General features: G+C 37.9%; 1 protein-coding gene across 2 annotated transcripts; it reads left to right on the top strand.

Annotated features, from left to right (window-relative positions):
* The first annotated feature begins 4,976 nt into the window (after positions 1-4,976).
* Positions 4,977-10,411, top strand: zgc:112083 (uncharacterized protein LOC550461 homolog). Of its 2 annotated transcripts, none has more exons than XM_062419258.1 (10): positions 4,977-5,013; positions 5,473-5,647; positions 6,861-7,087; positions 7,190-7,301; positions 7,423-7,575; positions 7,678-7,752; positions 8,277-8,397; positions 8,832-8,970; positions 9,057-9,181; positions 9,300-10,411. In XM_062419258.1, the coding sequence occupies exons 2-10, from the start codon at positions 5,497-5,499 to the stop codon at positions 9,730-9,732; spliced, it is 1,536 nt and encodes a 511-aa protein (XP_062275242.1). In that variant the 5' UTR covers positions 4,977-5,013; positions 5,473-5,496; the 3' UTR covers positions 9,733-10,411. The 2 variants fall into 2 exon arrangements, with proteins under 2 accessions (XP_062275242.1, XP_062275241.1); XM_062419257.1 differs by having other exon boundaries at positions 4,985-5,013; positions 5,448-5,647.
* The last annotated feature ends 7,335 nt before the right edge of the window (positions 10,412-17,746 follow it).

The raw sequence follows: 17,746 nt of genomic DNA, 5'->3' as shown, positions 1-17,746 counted from the left end.
AAATTGAGCCATTTAACATAAATGTATAGGGGCAAGCCCTTTTCAGATATAATGCATGCGTAGTAGTAGATTCTGGTCACACCTAAAAACAACGAAACACAGTAAATAAAATCATAGTCTAGTGGCTGTAAAAGCTTTAAAAAACACACACCAGCAATATGGTTCCACCTACAAACATATTTCTTGCAGACTAAATAGAGATCCTCTCCTTTAAATTAATAGGAATACTGCAGTTTTTTATAATGACTCAGTATTTTGTGGCATTGTACTCCATCCTATCATTTGAGCTGTTATGCTGTTATTGTGCTACATAAAATAAAAAAATGCATATAGGCCTGAAAAAGCAGAGCCTATTGTATTTAGTCAATAATTCTCACTTTGAATGGGCTGATCACTCCAGGTGTTGAAGGACAAGGAATGGGCCAGGACTTGAAGTTCAGCTCTTTAAAATGCTGCTGTCTGAAAATTCGCAAATCACATCTGTTCGTTATGCGTGTGACATGAGGTGTTTTTACTAAAATGTCCTCACAGCCTTCCCTTTCTGGTTGTCGTCTACCGTGATATCCTCAGCGGCCAACTTGGCTGCTGTATGCGAGAGCCCAGTCAAGCACTAGCCACCGTGAGTCTGCTTCCAGTTTTAGCTTCTGTGTGCGTGTGTGAGGGATGGGAGTTTTTCCGTGTCTGACCTCTACAGCCTGCTGCCTGCTAGCATCAAGTCTGATCCCACCACAAGAAGTGCTGCTATGCACTCCAACACCCTGGTGCTATATCTCTCATCCTATATGCTGTCTGGTTCAACTGCGTGTGGCGTCAGACCAGAGTGAAATGATGATATGACAATGTCATACTGCTGCAGACATGTTGTGATGTTGTGCTTGTATTCTCAGCTTGCTCTGAATGAACTCTGATTAAAATGATGCTACAAAATCATGTGTTGTGACTTATTGCACCCTTTGTGTCAGACATTAGTATTTTTTGGATTGTAAATATATCATCAAGTCCTCAGTTTTTCACCCTTAGTAGTTCTTTTGGGTTCCAAAGAAGTTGCACATTTTACAGATTATTGTTATCTGTACTATAACATGTTACATTCAAATATAGTATTTGATGTAAATGTAGAAGTATTTGTATGTTATGGTAGGAAGGAGTGATTTAACTAGTAAAACCAAAGGCAGAAATACATATTAAAGGCATAAAAGGAGCACAGTAAAAATGTCTGTGCAACTAAATGCATAGAACAAAAATTTATCTACAAGGTGGAACTTAATTATTAAATATAGATAATGTATAAATGTTCTAACTAGATACTGCATGATACTGTTATCCATTAGTGTTTTTTTCTAAATGTAAACATAATGCAGTTATATAAGCTGAAACTTTCAGTTATCTAAAGGTCAAGGCAATCCTTAAGCAATAATTTCTATAAGAAGAAACTTTCATGGTTAAACCCAGAGTTCAAGATTTATGTAAGTGTAACCTGTTTATAACAAATGAAGCTCTCTCTTGCAGTTTTCACTAGGGATGATGTCTGGACCACTGAGCAGGCCACGTCATTATACTGATGATACTGTCTATCAAGCCAGTTGGGCCAGCCACAGCAGTGTAGCCGAAGCAGATACTATGTAGGTATGAGGCTTTTTCTTTGCTTTGGTTGGAGGAGGATTAAAGGTAGTTAGATCAGGGATGAAGAATGGTGTTGCCTGTCATAAGGCCCGCTAGATTTATGATGGTTCAGCCTGAGACCCACTATGGCCCCGTAGTGATAGGTCAAACTGTAACTTAACATGAATACTGGGCTTTCATAACAATACACCCAACTTTTGCCACATTTTTCTCTGTATTGATAACTGTCAAATCAGTGTTATTGTTCTGAACAGTAATGGCATCTGAGAAATTTAACAAATTGGAAATGCAACACAATTCTCTGTGTGCCAGTCATTCATTACTCTGAATAAGGGATAGTTATTATATTTTTACATCATATTTTTAAAAATATGGTTAAGATGTTTAACTTTAATCAAATTAATAATGTGTAAAAGTTGGACTAAATTACAGTAAGCATATTGAATTGCCACTTTTGTTCTGCTCTCATTACTGTTGTCATCATTTTTGGGGATAGTAAAGTCTCTGAAACCATCTCCATCTCTGAATTGTATGTCTACAGCACACCTAGAGGCCAAAGTATATAAGGCTTGTTAGAGACTGAGCTTGATGTGCCCTGCAGATACTACTGGGTTTTGTTTTACTCCTCAAATCTCAATAAATATTACGAATCATTCATATAATGTTTTTCTAGTAATCTAAATAATATAATATAGGCTTTTCTGTATTCTGGCAGTCTGTGGATTAATTCAAGGATGCAAAATGACAAAAATGTATGAAATGAAACAAAGAACAGATGTACAATGGAAGCATAATTTGATTATTTTTCAGTTCATTCAGCGACTGGCTTTTGGATGTTGGTGGTCATTTTTCTGTGAATCAGTCATCCTGACATAACATTGCATGAATAATTCAGTTGTTATGGGTTCGTATGTTTGCAGAGCAGCATGAAATATTCAATAAAAGATCGGCGATGGCACTGAAGCAGCGTCCTTTCTCTAAATGACTTGTCTGTCTGGATACAGACTCACCTACACAGCCTCAGTGCATGTCCATTTTTGTCATGTTTAAGCAGCTATTGCCACTATAGTTATCCTCTGTTGTGGTTATTTCATGAACAACAGAAGCCCTTATGTTTGTCAGTTGAATTCACCAGCATCCAAAAAAAAGGTTATTTAACATGTAAATGTTGGCCTACTACAATCAACAGCACAGTAGTAATGCAAGTCATTGAGTTTGCAGCAGATCTCAAATTCTTCCTTTCTAAGACACCCTTCTTTAATAAAGATTACATGTCTAGTTCTGGATTATACACAGAAACATAAAGCCCTATTTTGAATATGTCCATTGTTAAGAGAGACCACATTAGGAAACATGCATCCTCATCAAGCTAGTGTATTTCTTGGACATGCTTATGAGATGAGGAGTGTGGTGCTATAGTCAGCAAATTCTGACCTCTAGTGGATGGGAAACTATTGTACAATCTCACTGCATCACTGTAACAAGCCTCCACCTGAGAAATAACAGCCTGGGCAAAACCCTGCTTCACCTTCCATTGTTGTCTAATAGGTTCCTAGACTTTTTGAGGGCTACGGAAAGCCATTCCCCATGGTCTCCCCTCTCTTCTCTTCTGGTTTTTATGTCTGTGACCACAGAGGCTGCAGCCCTTCTGGCCTACCTAGTCAATCCTGAAACGCCTCCTTGCACTTGAAAGCTTCATCCAACCACTGTTGTGTTTTGGCTTTGCTGCCATGACAAGAATGAACCACGGAGGCTTTGAATGTGGGTCACTAGGATTCTACGTCCTCATCCTTCCTCAGGATATAGGAGAATTCCTCCAGAGGTGACAGTTGAAGGCCTTGCAGAAAGGGGGCTCTGCCAGATGATCCCAGTCGAGCTTATGTTCACCGGATCTGTCTGGTAACTTCCACTGCCTGGCTGTTCTGCCTTATCACTTAAGCTTATTTTTATGTAACTCTTATAAATTAGATATTATATAATGTCTTAATACCTTTTATGTTTTATGTAAAGCACTATGAATGGATGCTATACAAATTAATCTGCCTTGCCTTGCCTGTCCAGGTAATGCTGAGATGTCCTTAACACCAAAGCTTCCAGGCTTCGAGGGTAAACAAACCTTTCACTGCAAGAATTCATGGATCTGACAATATGTATATTCTTATTACAATGCTATAGATTTAAAATACACATCGAAGCAGTGTGGCCCCATTTGTAGTGTGATTTCTTAGTGTATGCTGTGCTAAGTAAGCTTAGCTATACAGTAAAATATTATATTGTATAGCCTATTAGAGGACACTCCAGACTTTTAAAATATGAGGTTCACAAACAAATGTGGCTTACATGTCAGTCACTATCACTCCTGTGCAGTAGTGCCAAAATCTGGGACAATATAACATATGCTGTGGATGTAAAGGCATAGCCTAAGAAACAAGGCAATGTAAAAGGACACATTTAAATAGGATTTTAAAGAGTGAAATGAAGTAGAGGATAAAATAGAAGATAAAAACAGACTGTTGGAGAGTGCGAGGCAGAACTGAGCTGGATACTAAAGTTGTGCTGAATATAAGGACTGGAATCACAAGGAGGATCATAACACACTCACCATGATAGTAGTTTAAATGAATCTGTTAATATAACATGGCAAATGTAAGGGTTTAATTTAGTAACTGAGTTATACAGATTCTATAAGATAATTAACTATACCAGGGAAACAAAACCTTTAATAGCATAAATACCTCCGTCTCAGAGAACTCAGATTCAGTAAGTAGTGGTTTGTTCTGCTTTTTTGAATTAAAAAAATAAATAAAAATACTACTAATACTACTACTACTACTACTACTAATAATAATAATAATAATAATAATAATAATAAAAATAATACATAAATAATAAATAATAGTAATAACAATAAAGAAAATAACAATAGAAGAAGAAGAACAACAACAATAAGAACAACAATAAGAACAACAATAAGAACATGAACAATAATAAGAATAAGAGTAAGAATAAGAACAATAATAAGGAATAAGAACAAAAACAAGAAGAAGAGTAAGACGAAGACGAAGACGAAGACGAATAAAAAGAAAAAGAAGAACTCATCGCTGAACATAGTGAAACAACAAAAACTGTAATGAATTGTCTTCAACCATGTGTGTATGGCACTGAACTGTACAAAGGGATTGAAGTAATTCAATGCTGTTCTACAAATGTCCTGTAGAGGCCAGCAGTATGTCTTTGCTGCGTCTAGTCTGACCCAACTCTCACCAGAGGAAGAAGAAGAAGAAGAAGGAGGAGGAGGAGGAGGAGGAGTGACCGGAAATAAACAAAAGCAGACAAGCTGAGAGGAGGGAAGAAGCTGCTCGGTGTCTGCAGCGGGCAACACTCATATTTGTAAGAAAGACTGGCTTATATTAATGTATGAAGGGTGTGAATCGTTAGTGTGTGTTTACAAACCCCTCCATTAAGATGTCATATATTCCCACGGTAGCATTGAACGATTAAACATGTGATTAGCTGCATAAGTAAAGTCCTAAAAATGGATTTGGAGCTGTATTTGGTTCAGCGGGAGCTAAACTGTTAGCTAAAATACCTACTTTTACATGTATATAGTACATGTTAAACTTTAATTACGAATCAATAGTTAGCTGTTTTACTCGTTCCGCTGATGAACACACTGTCCCAGATAACGCTGACTGCTATCATTTTGTAGATAACCTTCAGCTTGTCAACACTTCAGTATGTCTGTCAGCTAACGTCGGTGTCAACATGTTGTCATTCAACTCTAGCTAGCATTAAAAACTACCCAGCTAAGCAATTAACAACAGTTTCTCTCTGTTAAAATGTGTGTAGGAGGGCACACCGTGGGTCTCCACCATGATGACAACCAAGAGACTCGACAACTTTGAGGTGGCCTGTGAGTGGGCTTCATGCGACTTCAAGGGACACACCATGGAGGAGCTGAGTGACCATATGTCGCTGCATTTAAAGGACTACCTGGGAGATAAAGATGCTCTGGAGGAACTGGGTGAGTGTACATGCTGCTAAATATCTGTGTCCAGACTGTTCAACATGTTTACAGCCACCAATGTAGGGCTGGGAGACTTTATTCTAATCATGAATTCATAAATCAATGCCATTGAGATCAACATTTCTTGGCAATAGACACCCACGCACTGAGAAAAGAAACAAACCTGTAAGATTAAAGCACACACAGACAGCACTGGGAAAAACTACAGATGGGTTCAAAATGTTTCAAGTCTGTCTTAAGTCAAGTGCTCAAATCAACATTAAAATAGGTTTTTCTTGCCATAATCTTTCCTCCTGTTCATACTGGCCATTAAAATATTCTTTCATAATGCACTTACAATGTAGAGTGATTGGGGACAAAATCCGCAAGCCTCCTTCTGTGCAAAAAATGTATATAAATGTTTATCTGAAGTTTATTTGAAGCTTCAGCTTAGATATCTTTCAACTATGGTCTTTTTAGTGACGAAGTCCCTGTTTTTGTTACTATACTTCCACTCAGCTCAACAGGGAAACACTTTCCAAGGCAACACAGGGGGGAAATTTGATGCAAAGTATGTAAATGTAGCAGATATCCACTTACTATGACCAGCTAAAGCTTCATACAAGCTTCAGATAAACTTTTAAATGCATACTTGCGGATGGATTTAGGCCCCCATCACTTTCATTGAAAGGACTTTTGGACTTGCCCATGAACTCATCTTATTGTATACCGTGTTTCAGGCGATGGAATAAAATAATAATTATTAATAATTGCATCTCCTCTTGAAGCTACAGCCATTTTATCACAGTATTTACATTTTGTTGTGATAAGTGTTTTTTTCTGTATCAGCTTTTCCTCGTTTGCACCAGAGCTCTCAGCTGCAGTTTCTCCAACATTTGAGTCATTTTCTGATTCAGACACTGAACAATAAAAACTGCCAGGTGGAACAATGCTGACTCAGTTTTTCTCTGTTAACAACGACCTCACACAAAAGATGTGAGCACATGCTGATTGGTTATTACTATGAGTGGGATTGTTATACTATTAGGAGTATTAAAGGGTTAGACAACAGCCTGTCTGGAGGAATTTGCTGAACATACAGATTTTAATAAGGACAGTTAAATGTCAGTTTTCTTAACTTTAAGTTGTCCAGCCATAGTTTGAGAAGTGTCATCGCTCTTTTTGCATCCTATGAATGTCCACTAATGACTCATTTGTTCTTTTTGTTTAGATGAGTATTCTTGTCTCTGGAAAGGATGTGAATTTGTGTCCATGGGCAGCGCTGCAGAGCTGGAGGTCCACGCTTATTTCCACAACTACCACGGTAAGTTAAAGTTTGTCGGGTCACAGCTGCTGAAGTCCCGTCCTGACCTGCCCAGCTGCAACCAAGGCCTGCATAGCAACAACCTGCTTCCCGAAGGATCAGATGGATACGTTTGCCAGTGGGAACATTGTGATGTAGGTATTTTTAGTTTAAGGTAAACACAGAACATGATCAACTAATTTGTTAAATAAATATAGATATTAAACTATAGAATCTATTTTTTTGTGTCTATACAGAGTGCATTTAACAATCCGGAGTGGTACTACCGACATGTAGACAATCATGTTGAAAGTGCCGAGCTGCAGTCTCTCCCACAACAACAACAGGCTCTCTTCTGCCATTGGACAGGTATAACTGAGCAAGAAATGTTAAAGAGAATCTTAGTTATCTTCATGATGTGTCCAGCTTCACTGGCGGCGGCAGAGTTTGATCCCACATTTAAATTTTACTTTTGTTTTTGTGCTCACAGGCTGCGATGCCTTCTTCAAGATCAGATACCGTCTGAGAGAACACATGCGGAGCCACACTCAGGAGAGACTTGTAGCCTGTCCCACCTGTGGCAGCATGTTCTCCAGCAACACAAAGCTATTCGACCACCTCCACAGGCAGGCCGAGCCAGTGGGTGAGCAGGACACTTTGATTCGTATGACTTTTCCACTAAATGTGCTGCTAAGTGTATTGCATAATGCTGATTTCTCTAAAAACACCCATCTCATTCAAACAGACTCACTGGTGTGTGAACACTGTGGCAAAGCTTTTTCCAGCGAGAGGCTCTTGAGGGATCATGTTCGTCAGCATGGTAATAACTTTTCACAAGTCTAAACTTAAATTATTGTGACAGTGCAGTTATTAAGTGTGAATTTAAAATATTTAACGATGATGAGCTGAACACTAATCACCATTTGAAATAGTTACCTAGATGTTGTAACTACAGTGTTATATCATGTTAAAGTTGATAAATCACGAGCAGTAAAACATTTAATGTTAAATCATTTCTGTCTTAATCAGCTTGTTCTTATGTCTGTTTGACATTGCACCATTTTTGATTAATTAATGAAGTGTTTATTCACTTAATGTGCAAGAGAAAGGGTTTTACTTCAAGGTATCTTCAGCTGTGGCTGCAGTAAATTTATTAAAGTCATATTATCATATAGCTGTTCTGCAAGGTCAGTCCTGGCTAGATAAAAGCATTTTTGATTAATGATTTATCAGCCATATAAAGCTTTATCCATTTCCAGCTGTCAATTACTAATTGTGGTGTCATGTATCATATTTTCATATTGCACAGACAATATCTTGTTTGTTCTTTCCTTTTACTTCCAGTGAATCAGGTGAAGTGTCCTTTCTGCGACATGACCTGCACTACTTTGGCAGCTCTTAAAATCCACATCAGGTTCCGCCACTGTGATGAGCGGCCCTTCCCGTGTGACTTCTGTGACAAAAGGTAGAGCTTCAACACAGATAAAGAGATCTCCAGTTGACAACAGCTTAACTTTGTCAAACAGCATGTACAACCAGGTCTTCTTTGATAGTGTCGTAATGTTTAAAGTAATACATCAAGTTTCAGCCATTTCATGAAACTTCTTCAGTCTTTATTCTGCCATTTTATAAAGTTTATTGTTCCTTGTCTAGTTGCAAGTAAGAAAGTATTAGTTAGGGAGACAAAAAAAGAGAAAACAGAAAAGACCGTTTTTAGGGGGGGGGGGGGGGGGGGGGGGGTCTCCTTGTTTTCCCTTTGCCTTGGATTACTGAACAGTATAACACATTATTTCAACATCAGACATTTATAGTGAGGTGTTAATGTGTTTTTCATCTATCTCTGTTTTGGATTTAATGAATACAAATCATTTCAGCATCATAAATTCCTTTTGTCTACAGATTTAAGAACCAGCGCGACCTACAGAAACACACAGAGGTCCACAATGAGGGGTCGGTGTACCACTGTACAGTGGAGGGCTGTGAATATTTTTGTCACACATTCCCAACCATGAACCACCATTTCAAGAGAGTGCACGAGGTTTGTTGGCATCGAGCTGCTGTAATCTTGTTGACAGTTGTGATTATGCTGTGTTATTGACACCACTGTATGGTTTTCACCAACAGGTTGGGGGAATGTCCAAATATAAATGTCATATCTGTGATAAGGTATTCTCCTGGTGTTACACTCTCACACTTCACCTTCGCAAGAAGCATGAGCTGAAATGGCCCTCTGGACATTCCCGCTTTAGGTACGTCAAATAAGCCGATTAATACTTTACCTTTCAGCTCTCAGGATATGTCAGATGTAACTATAAGATATGTGAAAATAAATATTACTTTTGTGGTTTTTCCTTGTTTTCTCCACAGATACAGAAAGGATGTAGACGGCTTCCTAAAAGTGAACATGGTTAGGTTTGAGACTGTGGAAGTGACGAAGGAGATCATGAAGAACATGGCCAAGAAGCCTCAGAGCCTTCGGAAAAGTCAGAGAACCAGCAGCCGTAACAAAATACCTGCAGTAACACCAGAGAGCGGCAGAAGCTCACCTGCAGGATCCTCCTCGCCCTCCTCCAGTTCCTCATCCTCATACTCCTCAGAACTCTCTGGAGGTGAGGACGTCTCGTCTCAGCCCAGCCCCAGAAGCAGTGACTCTCCTGTCTACTGTGTCATGAGTACCATCCCTCACATTGAGGATGAGCCTGGAGGAATAGCTCAGGAGGACTGTGACACTAGTGGGACATCAGGAGCAGTTCAGGCTCTGACGGAGGTTGCGAGGGGCCTGGGCATGGACGTGGTGTGATTGTCCACCGTGCACTGCACCATAGAGCCTGATTGATGTAGGCTTTCTTATAGCTATTATGCAATTGAATTGTTTTACCTCTTTAACTATATTTTTGCAGTGGAGCTGTCAGTGAAGTCTTCACTGGGACTATATTTTTGGGCCAAAGCTTCTGAATGTTCTTCAGCACTTTTAAAGTGATGTTACATTCATTTCCTGTCATCTCTCTGTTTGGAGACCACAGTTTCACTATCACAGCTCTTAGTAACTCAAATGCCTTGGCTGAGCTTTGTAATGTCTCGCATTCATATAATATTGCCTGTAAAACATAGGTTAATGTTTCTGTGAGTTGACAAAGCTTACATGAATGTGATGAGTTAAAAGCACTACAGCGCTAGATCTACAAAATGTTATTCCTTACGTGTTCTTAACACATGAACTTCCATTTTCTGTGATTATTTCCATGATGTTGCCGACACAGAGGATGCCAGAGGACATTGGTTTTTATTGTAACCTTTGATTATAACTTAATTTTATTGTTTTTAGTCAGTTTCATTGTTATACATTTTAAATACATTTTTGATACAAAAGTGAGCTTTTCTTGGTTTTAATTTTAGGTTACAGTGACCCCATAAATTAATTTGAGTCTCTTCAACAGCTTCTTCCACCTCCACACATGAGCTTTGATACCACAGGACCAATCCATATTCCACCCTCATGTCTGAATCAAGATTTTCAATTTAACCTAACAAAAAAAAAAATCACAAAGCAGCTTTCTCTTGTGTCTCTATATTTTTAATCATGTAATCAATGTCATTGTAGTGAAAGTAAAAAAAAAAAAAAGAAAGAAATTCTGAAGACTGCCATCCTTCATTAAAGGGATATTCTGCAGATTTCTTCTTACAGGAAGTACAGTTCATCTGTCACGACGTGCTCCACTGCTTGTAAAAAACAGTTTTGTAATGTATTCTGTGGGAGTCACATTGATGTCATCAGGGTTATCTCGGCTTGGGCTTGAAATTCTCAACAGAAAGTCTGTTACAATCTGGAGTTGCAGAGGTTTAAAAGAAGGATTAATGAGACGGGGAGGTTCTAATGAAAAATGCTGATCCAGTTACATCATGGGAAATTTAGGATCCAGTGTTTTTGGAGGCTCAAAGTCAGGATACCTCTCGATTTGACTCTTAAAAAAGTGTCTCCTGTGTGTCCCAGTTTGTCACTATGACTGGATTGTTATATCTAGGATAGTGTGCAGCTTCACACCATAATGACCAGTGACATCCAGTGAGTTAGTGATTGTTATGGGAGAAGCTGCCCTCCTTTATTTAGTCAGACTGACTCTGGTGACTCAACACCCAGTGTAGGATGCAGCCAGAAAGCTGGGATGAAGGAGATAACTCATGGTAGCACAATGGCAGTGGTGATGTCTGCAGTGTTGGAGATGGTAGCTCTCATTACCTGAGTTTATAAACTTCCTCCCGCTGAGGTAAGCCATCTCCTGCTGCCTCATAGCGAGAGGGAAATGAAGATGTGGGGCTGAAGAGCCGTGAAAAACTTCTTTGTGCTTCTGTGCTTCATGAGGTATCTTGATTATCTTGCAGCCGTTTAGTAAATGGTCTCCTACAAGTTGTTGTCTTAAGCTGTGATTCATTGTCTTAACTTCATTCCCTGTTTGCTCCCATGAAGCATTTTGGTAAGCATACATCTCAGCTCCTGGGTAGGAGACAACCCCCATAGGCGTTCTGGCAACATAATATCCACTTCTGTAACAATACAGGGCAGAGGTATCACTCATGTCAGTATGTTGCAGTGGCGTGGTGTGAGACGACAGATCTGTACAAGCTGTACTGAGCAAAGGTGGCTCAAACTGGTTGTCTACAACTTCCTGCTTCACCCTCTTCACCTTATTGAAACTGCCAGTCTCGAGAGGCCTTTTCCTGTCATGTGAGACTGTGGCGTGTCTGCCAACAATTTCAGGAGCGACCACCGTGTGATCCCAAGAATGTTCTTGAAGAGGTAAAACATTCAAACAGGCGTCCAGCTGGTGGTGTCTGTGCTCCTCCTTATCCATTTTCTCTTTCCAGTTTAGGTCCGGGTGCTGTCCTAGTATCTCCCTCTTGGTGGTATGGATGTGAAAAGATGGTGTTGATGATGTATAAAGGCCAGAAGAATGACTTCTTTTGAGGTTGCTACTATTCTCTGTTGTTTTTCCTGTTTCACTCCTTTCAACATATGCTGACTGTCCACATGTAGAATCTGAAAATGTAGAAGAAAGGAAAAGAAAATCCTCATGTTTGTCATATGCCTCTGTTAAATGTTCTGTATTTCTGACATTGTTGTTCTTGGACTCACCTAGATAGGGCTGTATGCAGGAGTGCTGCTCTGGTTCCTTGTGTTGCACTGAGTCAGGTAGGCTGGTGGTCACTTCTCGATGGAGACTATTCGGTTTTGGCTGCGTTTTCTGTTAATTTATAAATCAACCAGATACAAAACTGCCAGTTGCAATATGAGATATCATTCAAATCCTTCCACAGTGTAGAATTAAATTACATGCTGAGATTATACATTATTCAAAACTAACGACTAAATTCTGATCAATTTAATAGACTTATGAATTATTTTTCTAAAACTTGTTGTTAATTTAAAGTTTATATTGTTCATAGATGCTGCTGTTTCTCTCCTGATATTGACCTGCACTGGCAACTGAAAGACCTAATATAGACCTGTTCTCATCTGACCACTTTTTCAGCTATTAATAAGGCAATGAATCAAAAATAAATCCCCAAAACATTCAAATACATTCATAATAATTTAGGCATTTATTCACATCATAGCTCAGTTTATGTAGATGACAAACAAAAATCCAATTTAATTGACTTTCATTTCACACACAACACACCATATTTGTTTATGTGACTAAAATATTGGTGTATTTAATTATTACCTTGAGTTGCTTGTGGTAATAAATTCGCCATGCTATGCAGACATGTTGTGCACTCCATCTCCCTCGTTTCTGTAAAAAAAAAAAATCTTTAAAATACATTTTAGAACCTATTAGGTGATTTGCAAAGCTTGATTTGAGTAAAATCATTGAACTAATCACAATCTGACTGTTTTTAACAAAGACAATAGAAGGCAAATGAAATTTCACTGAATCTTTCTACAGTTTTATTGCTTTTTTGACATGTCTTGTATTAAATGGTGCATTGTGGACGTACTGTTGACTTGATGGACTTCTGTGTCATTCTGTGGAAGGCAGTGACGGGAGTAAAGGACTGCAGCCTCGTTGTTGCTCTGACAAGATGCTGGATGACCTGCAACATGAGGTAAAACATGATGTCTTGAAACTATTCTTAGTGGTTAAATGACAAGAAGATAAAAATGGAAGAAACTCTGAGTGAAATAAAGTGAAGTGACTCAGCAGAGAAAACACTGAGCTGGGAATTGGTCAAAGTTGGTTAAAGTGATTAATAAAAACAAAAAAACTCTCCTACATGACTGTCTTGAGCTCCCGTCATAGCTGGAGCAGGAACGCCAGCAGAGGACTGATGAAGGATGGGAGTGAAAGCATGCTGGTGAGTGTACTGATGCATGTCTTTGTGCTGATGGAGCACCTACGTTTTTGATTCCTGAGCAGGTAGGACGGTATATTCTGCAGAGAGAAATCACAAAGGTAATCATCAGTAGAAACAGTGAAATGATGTTTAAATAAGCTGCATAATATGTAATTAGGTGTGTAGGTAGATTCAAATCATGTTCAAGACATGTTGAAGTTTAAACACACCTTTGAAGTCAGTCTTGTATCTCCGGCAAGAATCCTTGTACGTGAGAAAGTTAGGAGATCAGCCAGGTAACAACAGGTTCTTGATGTCTTCTGTAGGACACAAACAGAAAGAATCAGTGAACATTCACAGAAACATAAACACAATACAGTGTATAGTTTTGCAACATGCATATTGCATGATATACATCTTAGGCAATTTGCCTTGCAAATGACAATATCTTGTTAGATTGCATTACTGGCGATAATCCCACTGAGGCATTCAATGTGCCAATCCATTTAATTAATTTAGGATCCATCTGTTCCAAGGGCACATAATGCTGTTAGTGAATGGAGAAGCAATGTGAATATAAACTAGAGGCTAACATAATGTTTGTCTCTGCAGCGGCGAGATAAAGTTTAGTAAATCTTACGAATACAGAGAGGAAAAATCAGATGACTATCAAAATGAACTAGACATGGACAACATTAAGATAATTTAAGCATCTTGATTTAATAAATTGAAATATTTATTTGAAGCTTCTGATCTGTGCAATTTATTATTATTTTTTTTTTATCTATGCTTTTTTGTTGATTTGTGCATATTAAAAGCGTCAATAAATATTTTAATATTTTGCAAGTAACATGCTTAAAACTGCCTTCATGTATGTCATTTCATTTTGTAGACATACAGAGGACTGATTACGTAACAGGTCTGTCTTACAATACAACATGACGAATAGCTTGAAAACATTTGAATGTACAACGGACTCTGTTTTTTGGCCACTGAGAGTAAATAATAATGGTCTTATGATCTTATTTTTCTATAATGTAAGGTGTAGATTTATCTAAGGAGCCATTTCTCTGGTGTTGTTTTTGCCATTGCCCCTTTAACCTCTGTAGGCTGCGGCAATCCAATAGCCTGATCCCTCCTTTCTCATAAAGACAAGATTAGCTGGAGGTTACACATCCCACGTTCTCTTAATTTCGTCCATGTCAGCGTGCCACAGAAATCTCTTAATCTCATAAAGGAGCTGTCTGTTAGAAGCGCAAACAGAGTGAATGAGGCATCAGAAACAGCTCACTGTGTCATCTGAGGGCACAGAGCCCAGGACCTCACCTTACAGAGAAAACAAGCTGATTCAATTACATCTACTGACGCTTATACTTGAAAATCTACACAGATGCTTTTTAAATCCTTGTTAGTGCTCAGATGTCAAAAGTTAACAGATACAATTCTTATTTAAAACTTTTATTAAAGTAAAACACAAATTGCCCAACAAATTAGTTTTACACTTATTTTACATGTGTTTTACACGTATACTCATTAAATTATTTAGAGATGCTATGATTAATTACAGAATATAAATGTATATTCAGCCGCAAGTTTTATAACTGATTAATCAATTTTTATGCATGATTTTTAAGTAAAATGGAAAAAGTAAACTGAATATTTTGGGCTTTTGGTTGGAAAAAACTAGACATTTAAAGATGTCAAAATGTGTAAAGGGAACTGCCCAAAGTTTATGAACCAAACAACTAATCAAGAAAATAATTTGTAGATTAATTGAAAAATAATTACAGCTGGAAGCTCTAAAACAATTACAAAGCCAGTGTAGTCATTCATTGATAAATCAGTGCATTTTGAACACAACATAAGGGGAGAAGACAGAAATATCAAAAGTTCTTGTTTAACAGACAAAAGAAATGTTTTCTTTGCTCTTTGAATATTTATGTAGGTTTATGTTATTGTTGTTGAAAGTCACATTGAACATTAAACAGCCTTGTAAGCATAAAAAAGGTCAAAGTAATCAGCCGGTGTAACGTTATGCAAGACATGTAATGCTTGGCCTCCATCTCCTTATTTAACGTTGCAGTATTTTCTCCTTCTGATAAAATGAAACGCATATATTCTGTAAATATGTTCTTTACCTGTGTGATGAGCTGAAATCTCTTGACTTCTGGATTTTTGATGATCTGGTGAACAATATTCAGCCCCTTAAAGCCTGTTTATCAATCACCAAAGTGAAGATAAAGACTTTAATATGTCCTTTCTTACATTTGATTAACTGTTGATCTGGTCAGCCAACAGCAGAATGAGTCCAGTTCTGTGTCCGTCTGCAGCTCTCAAACAGTGACTTCAGTTCAGCATGGACCACCTGTTGTTGTGAGCCAGTGTCAGCTGTGTACTGTATCTGATCAATTAGTGTTACTTACCAACAACAGGAAAGACCATTAACTACTCCTAATTGCTTACAGTAATCCCATTAGACAAAGACAGCTTATGTGGCAACAGACGGGTTTTTCTCAGCAGAGATTGCAGAGAGAAAATGAAAATCTAACACAAATAAATTGTAACATGCACAGGCCTTTATCCGTACAATGTAAATAAACCCATATTTATTGTTTACTGATAGTTATTAGGGGTCCAAGCAGTGAAGTGTTGCTGCTGGATCCCTGTTGTTTGTCTCATTATTCTTCTTACAATTTTTCTCCACTGAAAGTGTTTGTGCGGCAAAAACACCAAAATTAGCAGGTGGGTTGCAGACTCCACCTCTTACTCAGGCACATAAAATGACCCTGTAATAATCAGGTTTACATTTTTGCTATTATCTCATAAACAGCTTCCATCCTTCAATCCAATCCTTCCATCATTTTAATCACTTAGTTCATCTGTATCTTTGATCTTCTACTATAAAAAAAAAAAACATCTCAACAACTCATTTTGTGAGTATTTCTCAGTTTCTTTTCATATTTCTTACATCTTGGCTGGGCCAATTGTCCTAAAACTTAATCAGGATCAGCTGCAGACTACACTGATCTGAATCAAAATAGACAAAAATATTGCAGTTTTGCACGTGATGTCATTGTCTCAACTTGTGAGAAGGTGTGTGGCACAGTAATTGAATCACCTTCTCCGAGGATACAAAGGTCAAGGGTTTAATACTCAAGGTGGCCAGGTCCTACTCGCCAACAATGTAGCAATTCATGCATTTGTTTTTTTAAGTGCTTACTGAGGTTACTACTGAAGGTTGCCAGACCTCATTTCTCCTTCTATTTTTCACTGCTTTTTTAAAAAAAAGAAGTTTTCTCAAAATCCCATTTTCATCGCTGGGCAAGTTGTCCCAAAACTTAGTCAGGATCATTTACAGACTTCACTGAACTTAAGTTGTTAAAGACATTTTGATATGTCAATACATTTAAATTAAACCAATCAATTTTCATTAAAATAGCAACAAATGTGGTTATGTGAAACATGTTTTCCCCTAAAAGTCATAAGATTCATGCGCATAGATATCATATATCATTAACATTTACTACTCATACTAATATTATTATTACTATTACTACTTTACTTCTAATTTTAAAAATGTAAGGGGATTTAAAAGACTACAGAAGAAACATATTTTGTTGTCTAGTGTGTACTGTACAGTGTGCCAATTCTACATACAAATAATACTAGATATACTGGAAATTAAACATGCATTTTGGATCTTTTTTCATCTTAAACTCTTAGTTACATTGTCATAAACATTGTCACAGAGAAGCTAACACATTGACACAGATGGCACAGAAAAATCTAAGACAACCTTTTTGTTGGCTATAAACACCAAAGCCCAATATATCCACAATGGGTTTAACACTGAAATGTTTCCAAATACTGGAACAGATTGCTTTTAATTCTGTGATTTGGCACCAGCCGAGCTCACTGTCCTATGTGGCCCCTGACGAATTGGTCTATCATTCCATTGGATCCCATTAAGCAGAACATAAGACGCTGATTGGATGAGACTTTGAGATGACATGTTCTCCTTGATTAGCTAATGCCATTCTCGCTAACCAGCCAAATCCTGTTAGTATGGGCAGAGTTAAAGTTGCTGCTCTGTCGATGAATAATGTTCAACCTGCCACAAACAATTAGGCCTACCTTTTATGACCTACAATTCATTGACGTGTCAAGACTAATTACACCATTTAAAGCAGCTTCCCCAACAAGGAACCACAATGGGAGTTATTTTGGGCTGATTTTGTTCATGTACACCTATTATTAAAATGATTGTTATTTAATTGTATTTGATGAGGACGGTTCAATTTAACATAACTCCGAATACATGAGCATGATGCATAGAGTTGCTGATTTTCAACTCCCTAGATGAGCCCAGTATAATTAAAATATACAGCTTTCGTTATCATAAAACCACAATATACTACAGATATGGAAGTACAATAAAATACACACGCGCACACACACACACAAAATCAGACATTACATAG

The sequence above is a fragment of the Scomber scombrus genome, chromosome 5, assembly GCF_963691925.1.
Source record: "Scomber scombrus chromosome 5, fScoSco1.1, whole genome shotgun sequence".
Classification (NCBI taxonomy): Eukaryota; Metazoa; Chordata; class Actinopteri; order Scombriformes; family Scombridae; genus Scomber; species Scomber scombrus.
The sequence above is the reverse complement of the archived record's forward strand: the minus strand, read 5'-3'. Positions and strand labels throughout refer to the sequence as shown.

Bases quoted from the DNA above. Each gene is read 5' to 3' on its own strand.
- zgc:112083 (XM_062419258.1), top strand. From the start codon at position 5,497: ATGATGACAACCAAGAGACTCGACAACTTTGAGGTGGCCTGTGAGTGG. The intron at 7,576-7,677 runs GTGAGCAGGACA...TCATTCAAACAG, and splicing joins CAGGCAGGCCGAGCCAGTGG to ACTCACTGGTGTGTGAACAC. The intron at 8,398-8,831 runs GTAGAGCTTCAA...TTTTGTCTACAG, and splicing joins TGTGACTTCTGTGACAAAAG to ATTTAAGAACCAGCGCGACC.